This window comes from Mus musculus, chromosome 14 (genome assembly GCF_000001635.26).
Source record: "Mus musculus strain C57BL/6J chromosome 14, GRCm38.p6 C57BL/6J".
Taxonomy (NCBI): domain Eukaryota; kingdom Metazoa; phylum Chordata; class Mammalia; order Rodentia; family Muridae; genus Mus; species Mus musculus.
The window spans coordinates 101,438,169-101,462,444 of NC_000080.6; the positions used below are offsets into that span (position 1 = coordinate 101,438,169).

A 24,276-nucleotide genomic window follows, 5' to 3' on the forward strand; every position below is an offset into this window, starting at 1 on the left:
CCTTGGCAAAGGTTTTCTCTAGTTGTATCTGCCAAAACCTGCCTTCTTTTCTTCCTTCCAAGACTGACCAATTCTTATTGGATTATCCTAATCTTTTTCTGGATGCAAATCTATTCAATTATATCACAGTAAAGCATTCAGGCCCAGAGGCTATGCTGCCTAGAGAAACCTCTGCGATGAAATCAAAGCATGTTGATTTCTCTTTAAAAAAAAAAATACACTGCTCTTAGTTTTGCCATTTCAGAAATACTTCATGGCAGTCCAAGGTATTAACTTTATGGCCCTTCCTTGTGTGATATTAAGTAATATTTAGATTTTTTTCCGCATATCATTTGTAACAAGGAAGGTTAACATTGTTCTGTGCCAAGGATTCACTGACTACGGATGGCTAAGAAGGATCAAGCAGACTGAAACAAATGGGAAAAAGGAGACTAGAGAAAGGCAGTAAGTATAATGTACAGAAAGAAACAGGAGGCAATAGCAGGATGCATGTGGTTAGCTACTTATGTGCATATTACACACTATTACCAAATGCCAGGTGTCTCCGAAATGTTCCCAATGTGTCCCATCGATAGGAAAAAGCTGAGTATATTCCCTATCATGGGAAGGGAAAACACAAACTTTACAGTTTTGACTGTGTCCATGCAAGGGGGGTTGGCTTACGATTGGTATGTCTATGCGGTGCTTGGTTACATTTGGGTGATGATCGGGATACACTAGTTCAAAGGTCATGGAACAACAAGAGGATTTAAGGATAATAAGTCAAAAGAAAAGTATAGGGATAGGAATTATCTCTTACGAGCGTTCACAACCAGCCAGGAAAGACGCAACAAACCGGAATCTTCTGCGGCAAAAGCTTTATTGCTTACATCTTCAGGAGCAAGAGAGAGAATGGCAAAACCCCATCCCTTTTAAGGAGAATTATCCTCCGCCTAGGACGTATTGCTCCCTGATTAGCTGCAGCCCATTGGCCGAGTTGTCGTCACGGGGAAGGCAGAGCACATGGAGTGGAGAACTACCCTTGGCACATGCGCAGATTATTTGTTTACCACTTAGAACACAGGATGTCAGCGCCATCTTGTAACGGCGAATGTGAGGGCGGCTCCCCACAATTATCTGTTAAAAAAAGATCCCATTGGGAAGCTTCTATAATGAACAATAACTTAATTTTCCTGGACCAGTCTCCTGGAATTATAAACTGTTTCAACAAAGAGAATTGAATAATAAAATAATGATAATATAGATTATAAGCAGATTGGAATACAAAGTCTCGTGTTTAGTATACTATTTATGTATGCTTTATCAGATGTAATATATTTTAATCAACTGCAATATTACACAAGTCCAGATAGAACAATAGTTGAGTGATTCCCCACCCCCTCCCCCCACACACACTGGGGAGGTATGACTAAGCCCCTATTCACACTACAGCAAGTGCCAGTGGCAAACCAGGCTACAGTGCAACCAAAGTCCAGTTCAGTAAACCAATGAGTTCCCTGGGTTTACGTGCAGAGCCCATGTCAGTGTCACTTACAGAAATGAGGACGATTCCAAAGCAGCAATCCCAGCAGCAAGGCTGGGATTGCTTCATCCCCCTCAGCATGGATAAGGGCTTCTGTGTAGCTGTCAACACGGGTCAGTTGGCCTTCCATTCTCTACATTCTCTACTACCTCCTGAGATCACAAGATTCCATGTGCCCCTCGAAGGTGTGGCCTAGATCTCACAGATGGAAGATGGACCTTCTTCTATCAACAGGACCAATGCTGATGTTCTCTCCTGGGTCACCGGAGCTACTCCTGATGAAGAAGATAGTGGATGCTCCACTCAGAGGACAGCGTTCTACAACCATCCACACTGAAGTCCATGTAAATAATGCTCCCGGGCTATTCAATGTAACTCACCTATTAAATTCTTACCATATACTGGGAAACACTGGGTATAGAGTTATAAGGTACTATATATGATATAATCTTGTATACATAGCAAAAACTCCCCACTTACCACAGTTCGTATTGTTCCCCCCCCACCCCAATGCTTCTAGTTTATTTTCTCAATCCTAGATATGCCTTCTCTCTTCAACTCAATCTTATACTTCCATTGCTCACACAAGAGTCAAGTTAGTTCACCTCTTTGGGTTTTTAACTTCTTTTTATATCATAGGCAATTCTGCTTTGCCTGCATGTGTGTCTGTGCAATACTGGAACTGGAACTACAGACAGTTGTGAGCTGCCACATGGCTACTGGGAATTGGACCCCAGTCCTCTGGAAGAGCGGCCAGTGCTCTTAACCACTAAGCCATTTCTCCAGCCCAAATGGTAGCACCTTACTCCACTAACAAGAAGGATGTGGACTTAGGTAGTTGATGTGGGGGTGGGAAAATGGCCCATCTGTTTAGACAAAGCTAGCAGGATTCAGAAGTTATCTATATTAAAGATGCAGTTGTAAAACTGGCATTCCCAGAACCTGCTGTCCTAGATCTGGGTTTCACTAATTTTTGTAACTCAGGTTTTATTGCATTTTCTTACTCCCTAGTTCCTGTTCAAATGTCTTCATGGGTTGGAGAAATCCTGTCTCTCCACAGGTTAATGGCCATCCCTGTTTCTAACTGCTCTAGAGGAAGAACTAAGCCTTTCAAAGGTCCACAGAGGCCTTCGAGACACTGTGGAGGCCATCTCTGACCACAGCCCTAAGGGACTGCACTCATTTGGCTAAGTATGACTCAACAGGTGCTCCCTCCTCACCTGTTGCCCTACACCACCTAGGGCACTTCAGCTGGCACTTTGAGACTCCCACCAAGGTACTCTTCTTCCAGACACTTGCCACACCCACTCCTGGAGTTGCCCAAGCTCTTCTGCCCCAGCTGACCTCAGTGACTCTTATCTTACTGTTTATTTCTTTGCATGTAACAGTGTGTCATCCCTTGTTTTCCCATCATCCCCTTCCTCCTACCAAGACCAGAACTCTCTGAGGACAAGGGCCATGAGTTCTCCTAGCTGGAACCAGCTTTGAACTAGATGATAAGACCTGCTTTCTGAAAGAATACATACCAGTGGTGAAAACAAAGTTTGTATCAAACCTTTGACCTCACATCCATGGCTGTTCCTCTTCATGTCACACTTATGAGAGTGTTATGTGTGGGTGGAGGGCAAAATAGCACATGCTGTGAGGTGATAAATTCCTTATTCATAGGTGTGAGGAAAAGAATAATAACAAAACGGGTAAGCTAGTGTGGATGGTAGGAGACTATACCATTAAGACTCTCCTGGGGTCTGGGACTGGTTAAGAGCACTCGCAGCTCTTACAGAGGACCTGGGTTTGGTTTCCAGCACCCACATCAAGCACCTCACAACTGCTTATAACTTATAGCTCCAGGATACTGGATGCCTTCTTTTGACACTGCATACATATGGTACACATACAGACAACTGGGCATATTCACATACACATATTAATACATACATACATACATACATACATACATACATACACATATATACATACATACACTTCACAAAGGATCACACTGCATCCTTCTCTAACTTTTTACTATATACAATGAAAAAAAAACCCTTAATACTGAGTGTTAACATTATTGGCAAGAAAATTTAGGAGCCTCTTAGTACGTTACAAACATACTTAAGGATAATTTAAAATAAATGTTAGGTAGGAGTAGACTTACAGTGTACGTGTCTTAATTCTTAACTATTTGGAAGCAAAGCTAATAGGAAAATTCTGCAATTTTATATACTGTTTTCATCTACAAGAGGACCTAAAAAATAAAAGGAATACAGCTAAAGATACAGTTCAATGATAGAGTACTTGCTTAGCGTGTATGAGGTCTTAGCTTCCGTCCATAATTCTGGGAAAATAGGGAAAGAGGAGAAGGAAGGAATAAGGAAAGGGTGGAGGGAGAGAGGGCGGGGTCCAGGGAGGAAAGAAGTGTCTTCTTAGTCTCCCTTCTCTTTCTCCAGTCAGTAGTGAAGGTTTCATTAGGAAAGAAGTTGAAAATGGTGACAATGTATTCCTATAATTGCCTTAATTTATCTTTGTCTTCCAAGATTGTTTGCATGAGACTGTTAGGCACTTTCAGGGTTAGGCAGTTATGAGTAACCATGCAGGTTTTGTTTTCAAGTCTCTCAGCAAGAGTTTTTGGCCTACCCCACTCCTCAAAAAATAACAGCAAAAAAGCTCAGGAAATGGCAGCAACATATTTATTGGAAATAATTCTAGACGTTACAGGAACCTGATGGAGATGTAATATTACAAAGCGAAACAGGAGTAACATATTTTTTTTTTAAAAAATCACCAATGAGAAAGAAAAGTCATTTTCACAAGAAAATACCACATCCACGTTGTCTTAATCACTGAATACCATAAACAACCCATACTGCTGGCTCCCAACATCCGGAACACAGTTTACTTTTAATGGAGAAATGAAAAGAAAATATTTCCTTCCCTGACATAAGGATCCCTCAGCCACCACCTGGCAATGATTTCAACCATCATTTCAACCATCAGACAGTAATGCTGAATAGAGATACTACAAATGAAGACATTACTTTTAATGGAGAAATGGAAAGAAACTATTTCCTTCCCTGACATAAGGATCCTTCAGCCACCACAAGGCAATGATTTCAACCATCAGACAGTAATGCTGAATAGAGATACTACAAATGAAGACATTTTTCAAGAGATCCAAGCAACAGATCAACTAATGGCCCTCAACCAAACGGAGAATCAATAATCAGCACTTCCTAGAATCTAGAACGTACATCAACTCTCCTGGCTAATAAGACTTTTTTAAAGGAGAAAACCCCCTAGATCCAAGGCTACTCTGACCCTGTGATCCTTGTGACATTCAAGTGGAGAACAGCCTAGATGCTGTTCATCCGCACGTTTCCATGTCTTTGGAAGCTTTACATCTTGACTCAAAAGCACTATGATAACATTTCATCTCGTGTATAATCAACTCTCTTTGAGGAAAAATACCCCCAAGCAACCCATCTGCAAAAAGACAATGGCTGAAAGAGCAGCAACAGTAAACACTGTTTACAAAGGCCAAACAGAATGCTGTCCCAGTGTTCAGAGGCACTATTGTAAAGCCATCTCTGCTGTAGGGACTGAACATGTCCTGGGAAAATGACTTGCCATCCATGCACCCAGCTTGCACGAACATCCTCTAGTATCCTACCTGTACGCAGCAGAAGCCAGGAGTCCAAACACAGAATTGTAGGTTTTACCCTGGGGCGGAGACGCTTCCAGCCCTTCCTGTGTGCTTTTCATGATTGGTTCCTAAATAGTTCACAGTTCTAAATTTTCACATGAAAGGGGAAAGTGATTAAAAATGGGTTCTGGCATTGAGCAAAAAATAGAAAAGCAACTCAACGTGGTATATCATCTTTGGGAAATCCTAATTTTATTTCCCTATTCTAACACCGAAGGTCGCAAGGACTACATAGAATGCTCCCATACTTTTGTGAGAAAATAGCAAACCCTCTCACTTGGTAAATACAGCACCAAGCAACTGTTTGCCTGTGTAGAAGTCACTTAAGTAAAATGGCAAAAGGCTACCCTAGGCAATTCAGGAGCTTAATGGTGTGTTTGAGGCCTCGTATTTTCGGCTTAAATATCAATGCTGGTCTAATCTGCTAGAAAATTAGCAACAGCCCTCTTCACCCTGAGAGGGGTTGACTCAGCCACAGTGTCCTGCTTTCTCCCTGTGTGTATCTAAAGCAAAGCCTAACCAGGGTCAGGATCCTCAAAGGTTAGACATGCTGGTTGTCACACAGCAGGCAGGGCAGAAGAGCCCCACCTTCCTAGGAGACTCACGGGAGTGAGACTGGAAGCCAATCATGTCCCTTATAGATAGACACATAGCTAAAGAAATGTGTCTGCCTACCACACTGAGTGAAGCATGCTAATCTTTGGGGGCAGGGAAAAATACATTCATCTTTTTTTGTTGTTCAAGTATATTTCAATATACAAAGATATTCTAGATTTGTTTCACTAGAAAACCAAAAGGATTTCAGGTGTATCCAAGGAGAATCTCACTTGAACTCCCCTTTGATGTGATTTTCATGAAGTTCTGACTGAAAAAGAAAGTTTCTCCTAACATACGCCTACTGTTTGACTTGAAAGCATGAATCTTTATGTCCACTTAGATATAGTTATGTACATAGTTGGCAACAACCAGAAGGAAATACAGTCTGGATGTCTGTGATGGCTTAAGAGTGGAGTGCTCTGAGGAGAGCTACATCGCCTTCTGATGATCCTACCACCAGTAGTAGCTGTCCTACCAGCTTTCTGATCAACCTTACACAGGGTCCAGATATTTTAAAGGAAGCTGTCTGCTGAGGCCATGTCTGAAACTATGGCTTATTTCCTGCCTTGGCTTTGTCATTCGTTGGATGAGTTAAGTCTTTCAACAGCAATTCACAGTTGGCCAGCGCATCTGCTGGTAGCAGCTTCCGGATCTGTTCCACTGTCTTTTGATATGCCATTTTATCTTGTTCCAGGGTCCGGATTAAAGCCTTCATTTTGGTTTCTCTGGTCAAAAGAGTTTCTAGGTTGGATTCCAAGGCCTGAATTTTAGCATGAGCCACCTGTTTGCCAAGAAAAGAAAGGTCATCTAAATTAAATATTTGAGGAATCTGATTCTTTACAACAGTAACAGCCATGTCTTATATTTGTTATTAGATAATTAGTTATTAGATAATTAGAACATTAGTTAACAGAATCTAATTCGAACAAACAGTGAGAAAAATACATATATTTTTTTCAAGTACATTTCAGTATATAAAAATGTCCTCTGAAATGGAGTTTTGTTGTCTCTCTAAAAAGAGTGCCCAAAAATCCAGGTATTGGAAGCAGAAGATGTAGCGCAGGACTTTTCTGTCATATAAAAGATTCTGGATTCAAATCCCAGCAAAATATTAAATATGGATTATACATACATGTGTATGTATATGTTTAATACACATATTATATAGGCATATGTATGTATATATTACACTCACATGACTGACTTATCTCCTCTCACTAATGACAACAGTAAAGCAACACTGTGACAACACCCCATAATCCTCACCCACACCCACTGGAGTCCCCGTCCATCCAGTCTGACTAAAGACAGAATACATAAATTCTTGACTACTTTTTGCTATGGGAGTCTGCAACCTCCTAAGCAGGCTGGTTCAGACCCACTGAGGCGGGGTCACGTGTGGTGCAGCTCCTCTGACTCAGCTAGTTTCCTTTGAAGTGATACTGCCTACCACCTGCTGTGAGTTCTCTGCAACCTGTGAGTTTGGCGACTTACTGCTAAAAGGCTGTGCTGACAACTTGGCATCTCAACATCAAGAAACTTGGAGTGACAGGGGATGGGTTTCCCTCTTTATAAACGCAGACTTTTATTAAACATTTGAGCCTTGATCAGAACATTGTCTTGGCTCCATTTCTCTCTCGTCCACCTAGTTCCCCTCTCTTTTCAGCCCGTTTGCCTCCCAGGTGAAACCCAGTTCATGTTAGCCACAGCCCGGTTTCCAACAGGAGTCAGTTTTGAACACAGTTTTGATAGATTCTAATCTAAGCAGCATGGAGCTGACTCTGGCCAGGGCCGCCCTGCTGTATCGTCCACCATCGTATGAGTACATTGGTAAGGAAAAGCTCACATGTTTCAGAAGGAATCCAAGTGATTGGTAGTTCTGGACAATCTTGCTCCGTGGTAACTACCTTCCCAGAAAAACAAAGTGGGATGCTCAGGACCTCCCTAATCCCTTCTAGAACCTTCAACTACCCAAAGACCTGACTGGGAAGCTTGACTACGAGGAACTGTGGATAGAAAGTCTGTACCAACTACAGACCATCGCCCATGGAAAATGATGCAAATGCCTCTCCCAACAAGAAAAGCTTCCGTGGATATTGAAATAGCCGAGTAATAAGGAACTTTTAGTGCAGCAACTATTTTCCTACTGTGAATAAATCACATTGGCTTACTGTTTAATAGGAAGAAATATTTAAAAAAAAAATTCCTCCCCAAGAGGTTCAACTCCTGCTACTATATGGCTTTGGTGTGGCTGTGCCCATCCCCCCATCCCCCCATCCCTCCCATCCCCCCCCCCCCCCCGCACCTGATAGAAGGCTTTCCTGTTATATCTTGATACCAAGTGATGATGTTACACACTGGTATCATCTTTCAGAGATCACTGAGGACGGTCCCCTTGAATGCCATTAAGGTACTTTTCATAAGATCCTTCTTAGTTCTTGTAAAATGTTTTTTCCCAAAGAGAAAAACTGGCTTTCCCTGTCCCTGGATTCCTTCCTCATCTTGACAAGTCTCCCTCTGTTCCCTGCTCCCACCATGACACCATCTCCATGTGACATACCCAAGGCCCTTTGCCGGAGTGAGCAGCTCACTGTTTCAGCCTCCAGAACAGGGGATTCAATCAACCTCTTTGCTCTGCAAGTGATCCAGCCCTGGGGACTTCTGAGAGAAAACTATCTGCTAATTTCCTCTGTTTGATTACTTCCTCACATGCAGAACACGGATCCTATCATACTACTTTGAGGACAGAATATTACTTTGTAGGTCGTTCGCTACATTTTTGTCTGTTTATAAACAACAGTAAATTACTTGGGACTAGAGTAATTGTGCATTCCTGAGTGCCAGGACTATTTGTTATGTGCCCACTTTCTACTTACCCACAAACATCTTTCCATCTCTGTCCTATTCTAGACAAATGTCACCATCCCTAACCAGACTTTTACAAAACCTATCCTGCTTCCATCTTACTCCACCCTAGTCTGTCTTTGGTTTATATTGTTCTTCCAGATGTGAGGCTCAAACCCTCTTGAGATGTCTCCTTCTGCAGAGGGACACAGACAACTGTGTTCTTAGACAACAAAGAAAATCTGCCACACTCCATTCTCCACCTGTTCTCTCCCTAGTATGGAACCTGAGCTGATACTAGGCTAACCCCACTCTGCCACAGCCTCTGAATGATGCAGCCTCCTGCTCTGAGCAAACGGAGGCTCTCCTCACTCACTGCTCAGCCCTCAGAGCCCAGTCCAAGCTCATACAACCACATTCCCAACTCCACTCAACTTCTCTGAATTACATAACATCCAATAAGATGAACCCAAATTCTGCCTTGAATTGCTGTTCTACTGTTTAGTGGGTGATCATTTTTCTCTCCCAAGTGATAGTTAGTATATTTGTAGCCCCCATACACATGAAACTAATGAGATACCAAGGCTCTTCATCTTCAGTGGTTTAACCCACATACATATCACAATCATTCCGAGCAGTTCCATGCATGCAGGGCAGCACACCTATCAGTGTTCTGATCTTTAGTTCTGTACCTGGAGTTTTTCCAAGAGGTCCATGTTCTGTCTTTTCAATTGGTTGTTGGCTCTCTCCAGCTTCTCCAGAGATTCATTGTCCTCACAGGCATAGGAAGATTCTAGCAGCTCATCCTGCAGCACGTGATATTCTACCTCATAGGCGTGTAACTGTTTGGAAATATCCATCTCAAAAACCTGTTGAAACACCCCGGGTTGGTTAGTCTGGCCTTCAGTATCTATGTATAAACCATGATACAAGTGGTATATACTGCTAGACTTACTGTTTACTTCCCAGTGCTAATGGAAATATTAAAACATACCAAAAGAGGAAATAGGCCTGGCTAATCCACACAAGAACAAGTGAAATAGATTCAACTTCCAATACAATAGCACAGAGCGTATTCATATGCAAATAAAACATCCTGAGAATGAGCCCAAGTCACAGGAATAAACTAACATCGTCCAACGGTATTTTGCAACCAAGATGACTGTAATCTAATAGCTGTCTCCTGAAATGTACCACATCAGCGTTTGTTGTTGAGCAATGATTATATGCCAGAGATAACCTCTGCTGGTTACTAAGCCAAGTTCCCTAGGAGTATTTTGACTGTGTGCATTAATGGAACAAAAAGGTCTTAATAAATGCAGGATTCATTTGCTATTCTTTGGGAGCCTCTTTCAATATCAGCACTAGATTCTACAGGTAATCAGTTCAAGTCCTACCAGGAACCTGGGAGTCAGGAAATTCCCTTTTTAACTTCATTATATTGGTCTGCTGTTTCCCCCACCCCCACAGTGTGGTGGTTTTTTTTTTTTTTTAAAGAGGATATATTTGATTTCAAATCTCCAAACGCATAATACATAACTGCTTGATATTGATACAAGTTATGTCAGCCAGTAGTATATAGGAGTATATTCTTGCAAGCCCAGCACTTGAGAGACAAGAGTGGGAGAAAAGCAAGTTCAAGGATAACCTGGGTCCCAGGCTAATTATTAAAAATATTTTAATAATTAGAAACTACTGGTAATTATGCACATGATAGTCTGAATATTAGTTATGTTTTAGGGTGCTAAGAATAAAATGCAGGACTTTGAACATGCTGGATAAGCACTCAATCACTGAGCAACATCACTAGGGTGGCCTTAAACTTGGGATTGCATAGCCTCTGCCTCCCAAGTAGCTGGAGTCACAGGTCTGGCCCCTCTTATAAATTCTGAAAGAATTAGTGACATTGAAAAACCTAATAAACTTCATTCTATTTTGGTTCTCCCCAGCTTCTTCAGAGATTCATTATCCTCACGGGCATAGGAAGATTCTAGAAGCTCATCCTGCAGCATGTGATAGTCTACCTCATAGGCATGTAACTGTTTGGAAATATCCATCTCAAAAACCTGTTGACCTCAACTACTTCAATGGAAGAGTCATCTTGACACTTCAAGTTATAACGTGGGTCTTAGCATTGGTTTAAATGAAAAGGATTCCTGAAAAATAATAAAAAGAAAAAACACTATGCCATATTTTCTATGCATAGGCAGATAGACAATGTTACAATGCTAAAATTTCATAATTGTCTCATTTCTAAACAAAATGTTCCTGATAAAACAAAAGAAGACCTTGAAAAAATCGATGTTAGGCAAAGTACATTCTTATGTGAAAACATTTAGTACTTGTTGAATCATTTTTACATCATACCTGGGTAATAATTTTTTCCATTTCAGTGGTATTCATATCAGGTAATGTACTTTTGAGAAATTCAACAATATTTTCAAAGTTTTCACACTCCATTATAAGTGCCTCCTGGCTGCTCAGTAAGCTGAGAGCAACCTTGAATATAACTTCAGTTCCTTGAAGGAAAATAATATCTAGAACGAGAGACAAATTTTTCACAATCAAAGTTGTGTACCTACTTTTGCAAAGAGTACATTATTTGTTCTAAAAGTATGTTTTTATTACAGCAGTAGGACAAGAAAACATATTGTAGAAGGAAACTGGTCAAAACTAGTTTTTATTTTAAAAACAAGTTTAATATGACTGATGCAGAAGAACAGGATGCTCTCTCTCCTTCTTATCAAGGACCTCAGATATGGTTAAGGGAACAAAGGAGAGATTACAAATCTGTCTAACTATGTATTGTTTACAAGTATAATGGTAAGTTTATGGATTCAAGATAAAGTTCAAACATTTATTCAACTAACATTTGGGGCTTTTTTTCTACAACATAACATAACAATACATTGATCTAGTCAACTAGACTACTCATGTTCTCATAATCAAAAAATAAATGAGCCGGTTAATATGTAACTAAATCTACATTCAAGTGGAAATTTGAATTCTAAGAATGTAGAAAGTAGAAAAACTTTAGCGTCCACAAGACCTGTGCAAGCTCAAGGCAAACAAAATTTCCAGCATGAAGAATGGGGCTGGGTACGAAGTCCTATCCCTAGCTGAAGAGCTGGGTTTTCTAGGTAACTGCTAGGAGAGGGAAAGTCGGTTTTCTTTAAATATTTGACCCCGTCGGAGGTAAGCCGGTCTCCAGGGTAGCCCAAAGTATTGGGGCAGCACTAATTGACTTGATGGGTTTATGAAAGAAAGAAAGAGAGAGGGGGAGAGGGGAAGGGAGAGAGAGAGAGAGGAAGAGAGAGAGAGAAAAGAAAGAAAGAGAGAGAGAGAGAGAGAAAGAAAGAAAGAAAGAAAGAAAGAAAGAAAGAAAGAAAGAAAGAAAGAAAGAAGGAAAGAAAGAGAGAGAGAGACGGGGAGGAAGGAAGGAAACAAAGTTGGATGGTTAGGGAGATGGGGTTGGATCTAAGAGGGGGATGGGTGGTGAATATGATAACAATTCATTGTATGAGATTTTCAAAGAAGTAAATATGTGTGTTTGTATATATATATATATATATATATATATATATATATATATCCTAAACCACATGTAAGAAAAGAAAGCCATGCTAATTCTAAGATGGATCACAACAGAAGCATGCAATCCTTCTGAAACACATGCAGGTAGTTTTGTTTGAAAAATTCTGACACCATGTGTGATGTGGTTCTCTCATCACTAATACTAAGCAGTAGACTGAGCGACTGTTCAGTAGAATTTCTGCCAGTCTCGGCCATCACCTCTAACAGGGAACAGACCGATAGGGAAGCGACACTGGTGTGGTGAACTCTGACCTTGCGAGTCCACAGGCAGTGAAAGGCTCATCACTTATAAGGACACAAACAGATCTAAAATGATTCTTAAGAGACCCACTGCAAGATTCCACAATGCTCAAGAAAACTCCACGGGACGGAAGAGGTATGCATCCAACAAGCAAGAGCCATCCATGGACCCCCTAGCTCATACAGTGCAACCGGATGCTCCACTTCAGCTCAAACTTTGACAGAAGACTGTATTATCCTCCCATTAAGAAAGTACGCTATAATCCACTATGCGGTATATGTATGCATAAAACACACATATGCTCAAAACTCAAATGTCTTCTAACATTTTTCTATTTGTTATCATCTCTAACAAATTTTTTTCCTGAGTTTTATACTAATACATCTTTAAAGAATACTTTAATGACTTAAAATTAGAGAACATTTAAAATTTGACCAGAAGAATTACAAAGCTTCAACCTAGCACAATGGTGCATAAATACAGAGATCTCTGCCATGGTCCCTAGACAGATGTGCAGAACTCAGCAGTTGGAGGAACCCTCTCTAGGCTACTGAGGTCCCAGCCAGCATCCCTGAACAAATTTCTAGAGAACAATAGTTGCTGATATCTTTCTTTTCTTTTCTATTTTTAGATTCTGTGCCGGTCAGTTTTATGTCAACTTGACACAAACTGGGGAAGAGAGAGATTTAACTGAGAGAATGTCTCCCTAAGACTGCCTGTAGGCAAGTCTGTGGTACATTTTCCTACAACCGATGATTTATGTAGGAGGGCCCAGCTCACAGTGGATGGTGCCATCCCTAAACGGGTGGTCCTCAGTGTTAGAAGAAAGCAGTTATTGAGTAGCTACCTCGCTCCTACTACAATGTTGGCACTGGGAGAGAAGGGAGATTATGGTTCACGGAGATATGAGGAGCAAGCCAGTAATCAGCACTTTCCCATGTCCTCCGCATCTACTCAAGCCTCAAGGTCCTGCCTTGACTTCCCTGGGTGATAGACTGTGGTGTGTAACTGTGGACTGAAATTAAACCCTTTCCTTCTCTGGTCATGTGTTTTATCACAGCAACAGAAATCATAACTAAGACAGATGGAGCTTTATAACGTAGCTCACACATGCTCAAACTCATAACCCTACTGTCTTAGCCTTCCCAAAGGGCTGAGACTAAGGGTGTGCGGAACCACACTCAGCCTTGTGTTTTGCTTTTTAAATTATACTCTGACGAACCTGATTGAGACTTATGAATAGATGTACGGGCCCCCAGAGGGCGCACAAACCATACCATACTCTCCTTTGTTCCAGTGCCAACAGCTACCCAGTGATGTACCTGTCTATACTCAGTGATTTGTCTCTTAGCCATGATCTTAGGGATTGGCTATGGCACAGAAGGTAGCCATGTAAGCAAGAAGACAGGAACAGAGCTACATGTGAACAACAGGCATGGCATTAGCAATCACAGCACAGCAGTGGGGTTACTTTCTCAGTATTTTGGATCTAAATTGAAGAAGATGAGAGAAAGGAAAAAACAGAAAAATAAAAATTTAGAAAGCTATAGAGAGTCTGCCCCTAATCAGCTTTGAAAACTGTGTTTTCTACATTTTCTACATAAATAAATCCAGGAAGTTATTGGAGTCCAATTATTTCCATGTCATTTGAATTTTACTTAGAACTCTGCCAGTCCTAGGGGAATTCATTGGCAATGAACTCAAGAGAATAGATAACACCATCCCTCTTGAACATGGACATCTCTTACCAAAAACTCTGGCTACGAATCCTAAGGGAAACTGAGAGGCAAAGAGTGTGAGGAACCAGGGAGCAGCGTACAGACTGGGGCTGATCTCATTTTCCTCAAGATGATTGTAGAGTTCTCGGTGGTAGTCATGAAGGAGTCTGGACAGTTGGTACATCTGAATCTGCAGTTCATATAGGGAAGAAAAATAAAATTTGTAGTAATCTGCATGTGTATAAAACATATTAACTTTTGATAACACACATTGGGTGGAATAACATGTCTTATGTTTAGTGTTGACTTTAAAGATGATGTTCAAACCCAAGTCATGACATCTAGCTCAGAATTCATGTCAGTGTAAGTTCAGCTACATCTCATGAGCGAGGGGTTCTCCTGTGCGTTTGGTATGGGGGACTTACATGGAAAAAGCATCATGATTCCTATAGAAAGAAATTTTTCGTGAGTTTCCTAACAGACTTTCAACATTACCTCCAGAATGTGAACTTTTCCTTATAAAAAAATTAACCTAAATTATTAAAAATGCATGCCAATAACCAATCACGTTGTAAATTCAAGAACAGTTTCCAAAGTAGAAATGAAAAACAAGACAACCTCTGAGGGGAAGGGAATCAGCAAGGGCTGCATGCAAGCGCTGCAGAGTCTGCCTGAGCCTTATCTACAACACAAATCTTGGAAACTAAGTTTCCACACACTGTAAGAGGAAGGAACCAGGGCCACAGGAAGTCAAGGTTAGAAAATGAGCAGCTTGGCGGGAGGCAAACACAAGAAGAGATTCTGTAATGAGATTATTATCTCAGAAGGTCGTGTCAGAAAAGAAATCATACATTTCTTTAAGGCCAGCTCTGGTTTAGAAACTAGACAGTGTGGGCGTTCATCATCCGAAGAACTAGTATTTTGGTAAGCTCGGAAACAAGTCTAATTAGTAAAATAAGTAAAAAGAGAGCATGTTGGTAAAGACACTCTGTTCTTGTTCAGTTGCGACCTGGATGAAGAAACAAGCATTTGCCATTTCATTATCTGTAAGGACCTTATATTCTGCACCCGGTGTTCTAAACTCGAAGTATGTTTGGGTGGATATGAAAATTCAAGGTTCCTACAAAGTAAGCTTTAATCATAAAGCCGTATTTGCCAAAAGTCCAAATTCAGTCCATTCAACATGGCAAAGCTACAGCTAGAAGAGACACAAGAAGGGCGACGAGAAAAGAAAGGGCCACACAAGAGAAAAGATAGAAGGCTCCTCCATCCAACACAGAAATCAGCAGAGACAGAATGTGATGAGAGAGAGATAATGAAGCAAAGGAGACACCATCCCCTTGTTCACAGTTAAAGTCACCTGTATGCCCACACTCCAGAATGAAGCAGGAAAGCAGGCATCCGCTCAAGGAAGCCAAGCCCCCAGGCACAGGTACGGCACAGGTACGGCACCACCTCTGAAATCACACAGATCAAACCTTGCCAGCTTCCTGCTTTAGACAGTGGAAAGCTGATCTTTGCCCTTCTGAAGCACTGAGTTCAGCAATCCTACAACATCCTACTGTTTGGTCAGAAGGCTGCCAGGGAAAATGTTACCTTGGCATTTCCAAAATTAGAATTTTTAGTAACTCTAATGATGATATTAATAATTTTCTTTGAGGATTTCAGGCATAGGGCCCTATTTATGTCATTTCAGTCACTCGCTTGTCTCATGTCTCCCTCCAGCCTGGATCCATGGCCTCTTCTGCAATCATTATTGCTACATACATACACACACATGTACAACCCTTTCAATGTTTCTCATATATGTGCATGTATTTAGGGATTACCACTTGGGACTCTTCTGTGATGTTCCCTGAATCATAATGATTATTACTGTATAAATATAATTTACCTACACTTATTCTGTATCAAATTTTTATTAGAAAAATTTTAATGGAAAAATATCATTTTTTAAAAATACATACACACACATATATGTATATGTATATATAAATCTTTCTGCCTGTGGACCAAAATCAAATACCATTCACATAGAGTTTCTATTCTCTGAAACTCTAATAACAAAGAAATTGTTTTCTAGAAATCAAGAGTTATTTATTTCCTTACAATGATACCAATGTTTTCTCTCTGATATAAAGTATAAGTAAACTGTTTAACATAAAACATCGTTTAACCTATTAAATATATGTATATATAGTTGCCAAATAGTAATTGGATTGGTATACCTATATATTGTATTGGGCACTCTCTATATGCCTTCCTAAGCACATGGTGTTTTGCAAATTCTCCAATCCTCCATTCAAACAAAGACTCACAGATACCCAAATATTTGTTCAAGTTCTAAGACAGTGGGCCTAAATTTCTTGAACTCTGAACTGTGATTCAGAAATGGCTGGTACTGAGGTTTCTGATGAGAACCTCCTGCACACCTGACTCGTCAAGGGCCACTCCCTCACCTGAAGTGACATCATATCCGGTCGGTACTGCTTTCGGAAGCCCAGGTCGTACATTAGGAACTTGAGCATTTCAAAGGCTTGCTCTTCACTCATGTGCAGAAGCAGGACTCCGGCCACAAAGCTGATGCCCTGACAGTAGCCTACCTCTTTGTCCAGCAGAGAGTAGGCTTTCAGCAGGTTAAAGAGGGACAGCTGTCCTGCCCCAAGCTGCACTGAAAAGTAAGGGTGGGTGGGAAAAGTCCTCCCTGCAAAGGGAAAGAAAAACCACGCTTAGAAATCACAGGGGAACTCAACGCAGTGACCCCTGGGATAAGTTAGCACTCTGCCACCTGGGAGTCATGGCAATGTCCACCTGGGAGACTCCTGTCCTCTCCCTCCCCCCTTCTCTCCTCCCTCCTGCCTCCCCACCACTTAAGTCCTGTACCCCAAAGTATCACCCCTTTTCGGCACACGCGATTCAGGGGTAACCATTTTATGCTGAGCAGCACTGCTTTCTACCAAAGCAGGGACTTTCAAAATGAACCTCTCCTCAATGGCAGATCCAAAACATAGCACAGAGCAGAACTCAGATTTGTTCTGCGTTTACATCAAGGCAAAGCCTAAACTCATACAACGACCACTCTCTTCCCACACTCAAATTCTGCAAGGTCTCATTATTTAAAGCAGATCCTGGACATCTAGGACCAGATTTACTCTTTATTTTGTTTGTTTCTTTGTAATATGACACTCGAGGGATATTTTTGTTTGTTTTATTTTGCTTTACATAGAGTCTATCATTTAAGAATTCTGCTGTCTTAGATAAACTTTATTCCTCTTCATAAATCATATGAACTCTTTAAAAATATAGAACATATGTGTATAATATATGCATATATGTATGCCCACATATGTACAACATACATGTCCAAGGGAAATAAGGACAGTAAAACTTCAATACAATTTTAAGTAAATTTCTGCCTAAAATTTGCCTCTGGATAGAAAATTACCACGAATACACCAACAAGCAAACAAATTCAATCCCGTGTCTTCAAAAAGCTGCTGTCAGCACTAGCACAGAGCGATCTTCCTCACCAAGGCTGTTTACACTAACTAGTTTAGGACTTTCTTTGAGACACCAGAAAATGAAGGGGATGTGTGTGTGTGTGTGTGTGTGTGTGTGTGTGTGTGTGTGTGTGTGCTTCCTTGTGAAGTGATAACTCCGGTCAACTGGAAAGTGCCAGAGTCTACATTTTAAAATGCTTTCTACCACATGTGCTCACAAGTAATTTTTGCTTTCCTTTTTTTCCCCCAGGAACTGATAAGGTTATTTCTGCAGAATAAGGAAGAGAAATGAGAACCAGAAAAGGCTGGAAGAGCACATTTAGCTGCTCACAGAAACAAATAAGCAATTTTTAAAATTAGTGTTATAATTTCTCCTTCAAATCTTTTCCTAAGAAAAAGTTATCTGCAGTGTGTGGGGACTTGACTCTGGCTCCATTTGTCCAAGTCTTTCCCTGTAGCCTTACCCCATCATTTCCCTGTCATCAGGGACATCTAGACTGACCCCAGCTGCAACCCCTCAATCTTGAGTCTTATCACTCAATGACCAACACAGTCCCAAAGCTCTGCAGAGGGTCAACTCTAGTCCTCAATTAACAGAGGAATAGACTCAGGAGCAAAGTAGCCTGCTGACAACCACAGTCAGGACAAAGACTCCAGTGTCCAGTCTCTCTAGAACATTTCCATTTTAATTCTACTGGGGTCAACGTGTATTAATTGAGTTGAGCCCTCCTCCAAGAAAAGTTGTTTTTCAACAAAATGAACGAGGTAAGAACTAGTTTTTAGCTAGTAATTTTTTATATGCCTAATATAAACTGACCCCAAATATTAAAGTACTCCCATTTATCCTTCAAGGACTCAAATAATATATCTGGACACCTGATATCTATTAGCTTTCAGGATGAAATGGTTAAGTAGCAATGTGAAATATTTAGATACATTAGAATACTAAAATACATGTAATTGTGTGCTTTAGAATACAAAAATGATTTTTAAAAGTATACTATTTGGAGGCTAGAGATGTATCTCAGTTAGCAGAGTGCTTGCCTCGCATGCACAAAGCCTAGCGTCCATCTCTAGCACCATAGAAACCAGGAAGCGTGGTAGAAATCTAGAATTGCAGCATTGGGAAGATGGGAAAGTTCAGACCAAGGTAACTCATAGTGAATTCAAGGCTGGCCAATACCTTATCTCAGACATTAGAATAAAATTAAATCATGCTGATTTTACTTTTGATATGACATTCAGTATTTAAAAGACTGCTGGATGATGCTGTCCCTGGAAATTCCTCCAGAGATTGGAAGTATCCATCCACCCACACAGCACTAACATAGCTAACCTATTCTCCAACCTGTAGGGAGGCATTAGCCCTTTCTACAGCTTAAGCACTTACTGGGTTCCTTCTTTTCCTTGAGAGTTCTAGAAAGTGGCCCCTTCTCTCCTCCTCATCGAGAACATGATCAGCCCACCTGTCCTCCCATGGGGCTACTTGCTTTCTGATTTGCTGTTATCCAGCCACACCTGAGTCCCTTCTTGGATGGCTACTGGGTTACTTTTTAGAATGATTGATAAAAGTCTATATTTAGAAATATCTGAAGGTCTTCAAATGCCCCTGTTAAATATTTCTATATCCTTTTAACCTCTTTCAAAGGCAACACTGATCATGACAGAGTGGCACTTGCCCAGCATGTACAAGGCCTTGAGGTTCACCTCCAGCACTATAAACACACACACACACACACACACATAAACACACACACACACAAAAGGCAAATGTTCAAAATTCAGTAACTAGCCGGGCAGTGAGTGGTGGCGCACGCCTTTAATCCCAGCACTTAGGAAGCAGAGGCTGGCGGATTTCTGAGTTTGAGGCCAGCCTGGTCTACAGAGTGAGTTCCAGAACAGCCAGCGCTATACAGAGAAACCCTGCCTCGAAAAAAAAAATTCAATAACTGAGAGCATCTTCAATATGACCTTCATAGTGGTTCCCACTTCAGAGGAATATTTGGGGGTGAATATTCCACTCAGGGTTTTTCCACCAGAATATAATTTCAACTTACCCAAACAACACAGTCAGGAGCTCTGCAGATGCCAACAGGCCCTCTCCATTAATGCCAACCAACCAACCAACACCAAGCTGCCTTTTGCTTTTGTAAATGACAACCCATTTGACAGACATACCCAAATCCACAAGGATGGCGTGCTGCTGAGCAGTGAGCTGCTTCAAAAGCTCCTTATAGGAGGTGTCTGGAGGCTGGTGTTTGTTGGGCAATCTGTGTCTTAGGCGATATTGTAATGCTAGAAATTGCCAAATTTCCCCTCGCCGACTTTTAGGGACCCCTACAATCCAAGAGATGTGAAGTCAGAGTTTGGGAATAAAGCCGTTGACATCTCAGTAGATGAGCCACATCACAATGAGCACCACAGCTCTCCTTGCTGTCTGTCACCCTCAGCTCATAGTCTCCAGTATACTAATAGTAGCATATGTTAGCAACTTCTCACCTGTAGTCCTTTCACTATTATTAGATGTAAATGAGTACTCCTGATCAAATGATGACAATACTGAGGCATGTGTCGCTTCCGCAGTAGGCAAGAACACAGGCATCAGACGAATTGCAAGTACGAGGTAGTAACAGAATAAATTCTGCAGCCTTCATAAGGACAGCATCATCAATTTCTACCCATCTATTAGCAAGCTATAGGTAGAAACAGACCCATCCATCTACACAGCATTTGTACTTTCCCTTCCTTATAAACAACTTACAGAACAACTTTAAATGCTTTCATTTCATAAATCAGAAACCTCTCCACAGCTTTCCATAAATAAAGGCTTATGAAAATGGCGAGTACCTTCTTTAAGGGACGTATGGATATCTTCCATGTCACACCTGATTTTAGTTCTGCAATTTAACAGCTTCTTGTCCCATGCTATTAAGATCTCCTTCTGACATGTCCCAACTTCTTCATAGTCCAACTTGACTTTTCTAGATTGGAGCTCATCTCTTCTTGCTTGAAGAAAAAAGAAAAAGAAAAAGAGAGAAAAGCAATCAAGACAACCTCCTGTAAAAATTCAGCACTGTACATTGTATGCATTATTAAGCTATACCCAATTACTTTTAGAAATCGGCTGCTTGCATTTACTCTACTTTACAAATGTAAAATTGTGAGCAAAGGGGGCTGGAAACACGGCTTAGTAGCTAGGAGGACCTAAGTTCTGAACCCAAGGACCAGCACCTATGTGCTAGCTAACAGACTCCATAATTCTAGTGACAGAGAATCAAATGCCCTATAATACCCTCTATGGATACCACATGCAGGGGATGCACAGATATATATAAATAAATTTTTAAAAACTTCTGAAATTCTTTTGAGGAATATAGGAGGTTTTCAAATGTTGAGTCATTTCTATGAGAAAATACAGTAATTAGAAACATTCTTCTATCTTATACTTAGTAATTTTGTTAAGTATAAAGTACACACTGGGGTTAAAGTGATGGCTCTATGTGTCAAGACACTTGTCACCAAGCCTGAATTTGATCCAGGGACCTTTAGGGTGGAACAAGAGAATCGGATTTTCAAAAGTCGTCATGCTCTACTCACTGAGCTTTATAGTGACAGCATGACGTGCACACAGCGTAGGTGCACACACAGAGAGAGGGACAGAGACAGAGACATACAGAGTATGAGAAAAAAGGGAAGGAAGGAAGGAAGGAAGGAAAGAAAGAAGGAAGGAAGGATAGATAGATAGATAAATAAATAAATGTTAGCTATGCTATAAGTTTCAACTTCTGGACAAATATAAAAAACCTCCAAAGCAACAGCTTCTATCATCTCAAACATCATTAAAGCAGGCTAGAGATCTGTCTCAGTGGTTAAGAGCACTGCTGCTATTCCAGAGGACCCAGGTTCAATTCCCAGCACCCACACGATGACTCACAAACATCTGTAACTCCACTTTAAGGTACTCAACACTCTCTTCTGGCCTTCAAAAGCACAGACACACATGCAGGAAAAACACTCATATATATAACATAAAATAAGTTTTAAAATCCCATTAAAGCATTAATAGTTTAAATGGGACATATATAGAATATCTGTATTCTAGATAGATAGATAGATAGATAGATAGATAGATAGATAGATAAAGATAGAATATACATATAGAATATTTTATTCATTAAATACAGTATAAATAAAGTCTATTTCTATAATATATAAATACATAAAAATAGTTAGCAAATAAATACATATTTATTATATATTTATACAGGATATTCATCCTGTATGAAATATGTGGCGGCAACATCTCATGCATTAACCTTAATCTGAACACTATTTTACTATGAGAGTCTCAGGCATACCTATTACTATCTGTAAAGTTATTCGCACTCTCCTTAACACTAGGCTATGTGCTTCTATATTCATTTTTTATAACATTTTGTTTGTCTGGGGTCCTGGGATTTAAGCACGGGCCTTGTACAGGCTAAGCACATGTTCTATACTGAGCTATGAACCCAAGCCTCGATTCTTACTAACCTTAAAAAAATTCATTTTATTAAAGTCAACATTCATTCCACATTTCAAATGATACTGAATTCTCTTTTATTGGGTGACTGAAAACTCAAACCCAGACTCCTTAAAGAAAATGGCCACAAAAGCACCCACTGTCTTGCGCCACCTTCACGGTAAAGCATTGACTCCAGAGTAAGAGACACAGGCACTGGAGTTCACATTTCCTCCTTCCTCGTGTCCCCTCATGGAAACCTGAGTGCAGCCACTCCCTCCAGCACCAGCTTCAAAACTCACCAGCTTACCTTCTGCAACACAAATCTTTGTCAAGTATCCAAAGTCCTCGACAGCACAAAAACAGTAGCAGGGTGAATGTTACTCTTTACTTAATACACTTGGAACCATCCCCCAACCATCTTTTTAAGTAAGATACCTTAAAACAGACTTATTCTTCAAGCAGGGCAGTAACGATTCCTATTTAAAAGTCTGGACAAACCCAAAAGTCAACTATGAAAATATTCCTCCTGGAGTCCACTAGGGGGCTCTCTTGCGCGGTTCGGCTTTGTGTCTCAGTACTTGCTGGGTGTGTGTGTCTGGCATAACCCAATTCTTTCAAAGACGGAGGTTCTCCAAAGCTCGTAAACACAACTCAGCTACACTACTACTAACAGTGTGCTTCATGGGGAACTATTAACATACTTCCTTAGCTATTTTCCCAGCCTTCTCTGTCACTGTGCATTCTGAATTATCTTTAAAACCTGCTATATGCTAGCCACCGGGCCCTGAGGACGAAATGGTAAGGACATTAATCTCTATCCTTTCTCAACTGTTTAATGACAAGGAGACTTTGAGAAATGGCTGCCGTCGGACTAGAAATTTATCCTTTTTGCTTAAGCTCCGAAGTAAGCATGGAGCTGATAAAGCCTTCTGAGAAAGAGTGATGAGCAACATCTCTGCCCTTCCCCTGCACAGTTATGTAGTGTAGCTGGCCTCTGAATGAACATGCAATCATTTGTACTAAAGCACTCCACCTTCTCATGCTAACACATACAGTTGAGAACTACTGCGACATACTCAAAAAAAAAAAAAAAAAGCATGAGAGTTAGCATTGGCAGCCCTGTATTATAGAATTTGTCCCACTTACATGCCAACATATTGAAGTCCTTAGTGGCCCTGCACCAACCACTAACAAGTCTGTAGAATGAAGACTGAGCTAAACATCCTGCAAGGCCATTGGCCATTCAAGGAGCCAGTGATTCTAAAACGTCTTTATGTTCAGGATATTCAAGATAAAACCAACTGCTAAAAGTATGAATTTCAGAGTCCTACCAGTCCTTGAAAGCCCAGAGGGTATTCCATGGGTCACACAACTTCTTAAAACTACATCAGGAACAGCTAATTGAGCTTTGAATTTTACAGAAAAGACTTATTTCCTAAGGCTATTTAGCAATCTATGCACTTTTGGTTCTGATAAGGAAATAAGAAGAAGAATAAACTATGCCTTTACATATTAAATAAGTGGTGTTCAAATAAAAAAATAAATACGTAACTGCGCTGAATTGAGGTACAGTAACAAGGACGTTGCGGTAGAAAATGGATTCAGAATATGAGCACCAACATTTTGAAAACTGTCTTTCAGAAGACAACACAATAAGTGCAAGTGGGAGGGGGTAAAAAAGCTATTTGTACAGAAATCTGAGAAGTCAGGAGCCCACTTAGGCTGATCATGCATTTCACAGATGGAAAAAAAGCCCTTCAGGTGAAGCAATTTGCCCAAAATAATGGCATTTGTATCTGTATTGGATTTGGATAGTGTCTGAGATCTCTTTCTCTATGGATCTATTGAGACTAGATACATCACATCCTTCCTTCCCGGGGCCGAGAAACGAATCCTGAAGCATTTAGTATACACAACCGTAGCCGTCAGTTGCCACCACAGCACCCCAGCTCCTAGGAAGACTGGACTGCAAGTTTAGTGAATTGACAATGATTTTAAGTAGGAAGTTTATAAAACTAATGAAGCCTAGAAACTTCGATTTGGTTAGGTTTAA

General features: G+C 40.6%; 1 protein-coding gene across 13 annotated transcripts in view; it reads right to left on the minus strand.

Annotated features, from left to right (window-relative positions):
• Positions 1-4,191: 4,191 nt before the first annotated feature.
• Tbc1d4 (TBC1 domain family, member 4) overlaps positions 4,192-24,276 on the minus strand; it is a 166,922-nt gene continuing 146,837 nt past the window's right edge. For 7 of the 13 annotated variants that reach the window (XM_006518763.4, XM_017315935.2, XM_006518761.4 and 4 more), the window contains 7 exons: positions 20,567-20,728; positions 19,898-20,056; positions 16,679-16,923; positions 14,250-14,409; positions 11,034-11,203; positions 9,359-9,535; positions 4,196-6,603 (listed from right to left, as the gene is read on the minus strand). In XM_006518763.4, coding sequence (XP_006518826.1) covers positions 6,370-6,603; positions 9,359-9,535; positions 11,034-11,203; positions 14,250-14,409; positions 16,679-16,923; positions 19,898-20,056; positions 20,567-20,728 — 1,307 coding nt within the window. In that variant the 3' untranslated portion in view covers positions 4,196-6,369. Of the gene's footprint in view, positions 6,604-9,358; positions 9,536-10,397; positions 10,733-11,033; positions 11,204-14,249; positions 14,410-16,678; positions 16,924-19,897; positions 20,057-20,566; positions 20,729-22,530; positions 22,568-24,276 lie in introns of those variants that run through there. The other 6 variants (XM_006518762.4, XM_006518760.4, XR_001781101.2 and 3 more) reach the window with 5 other exon arrangements.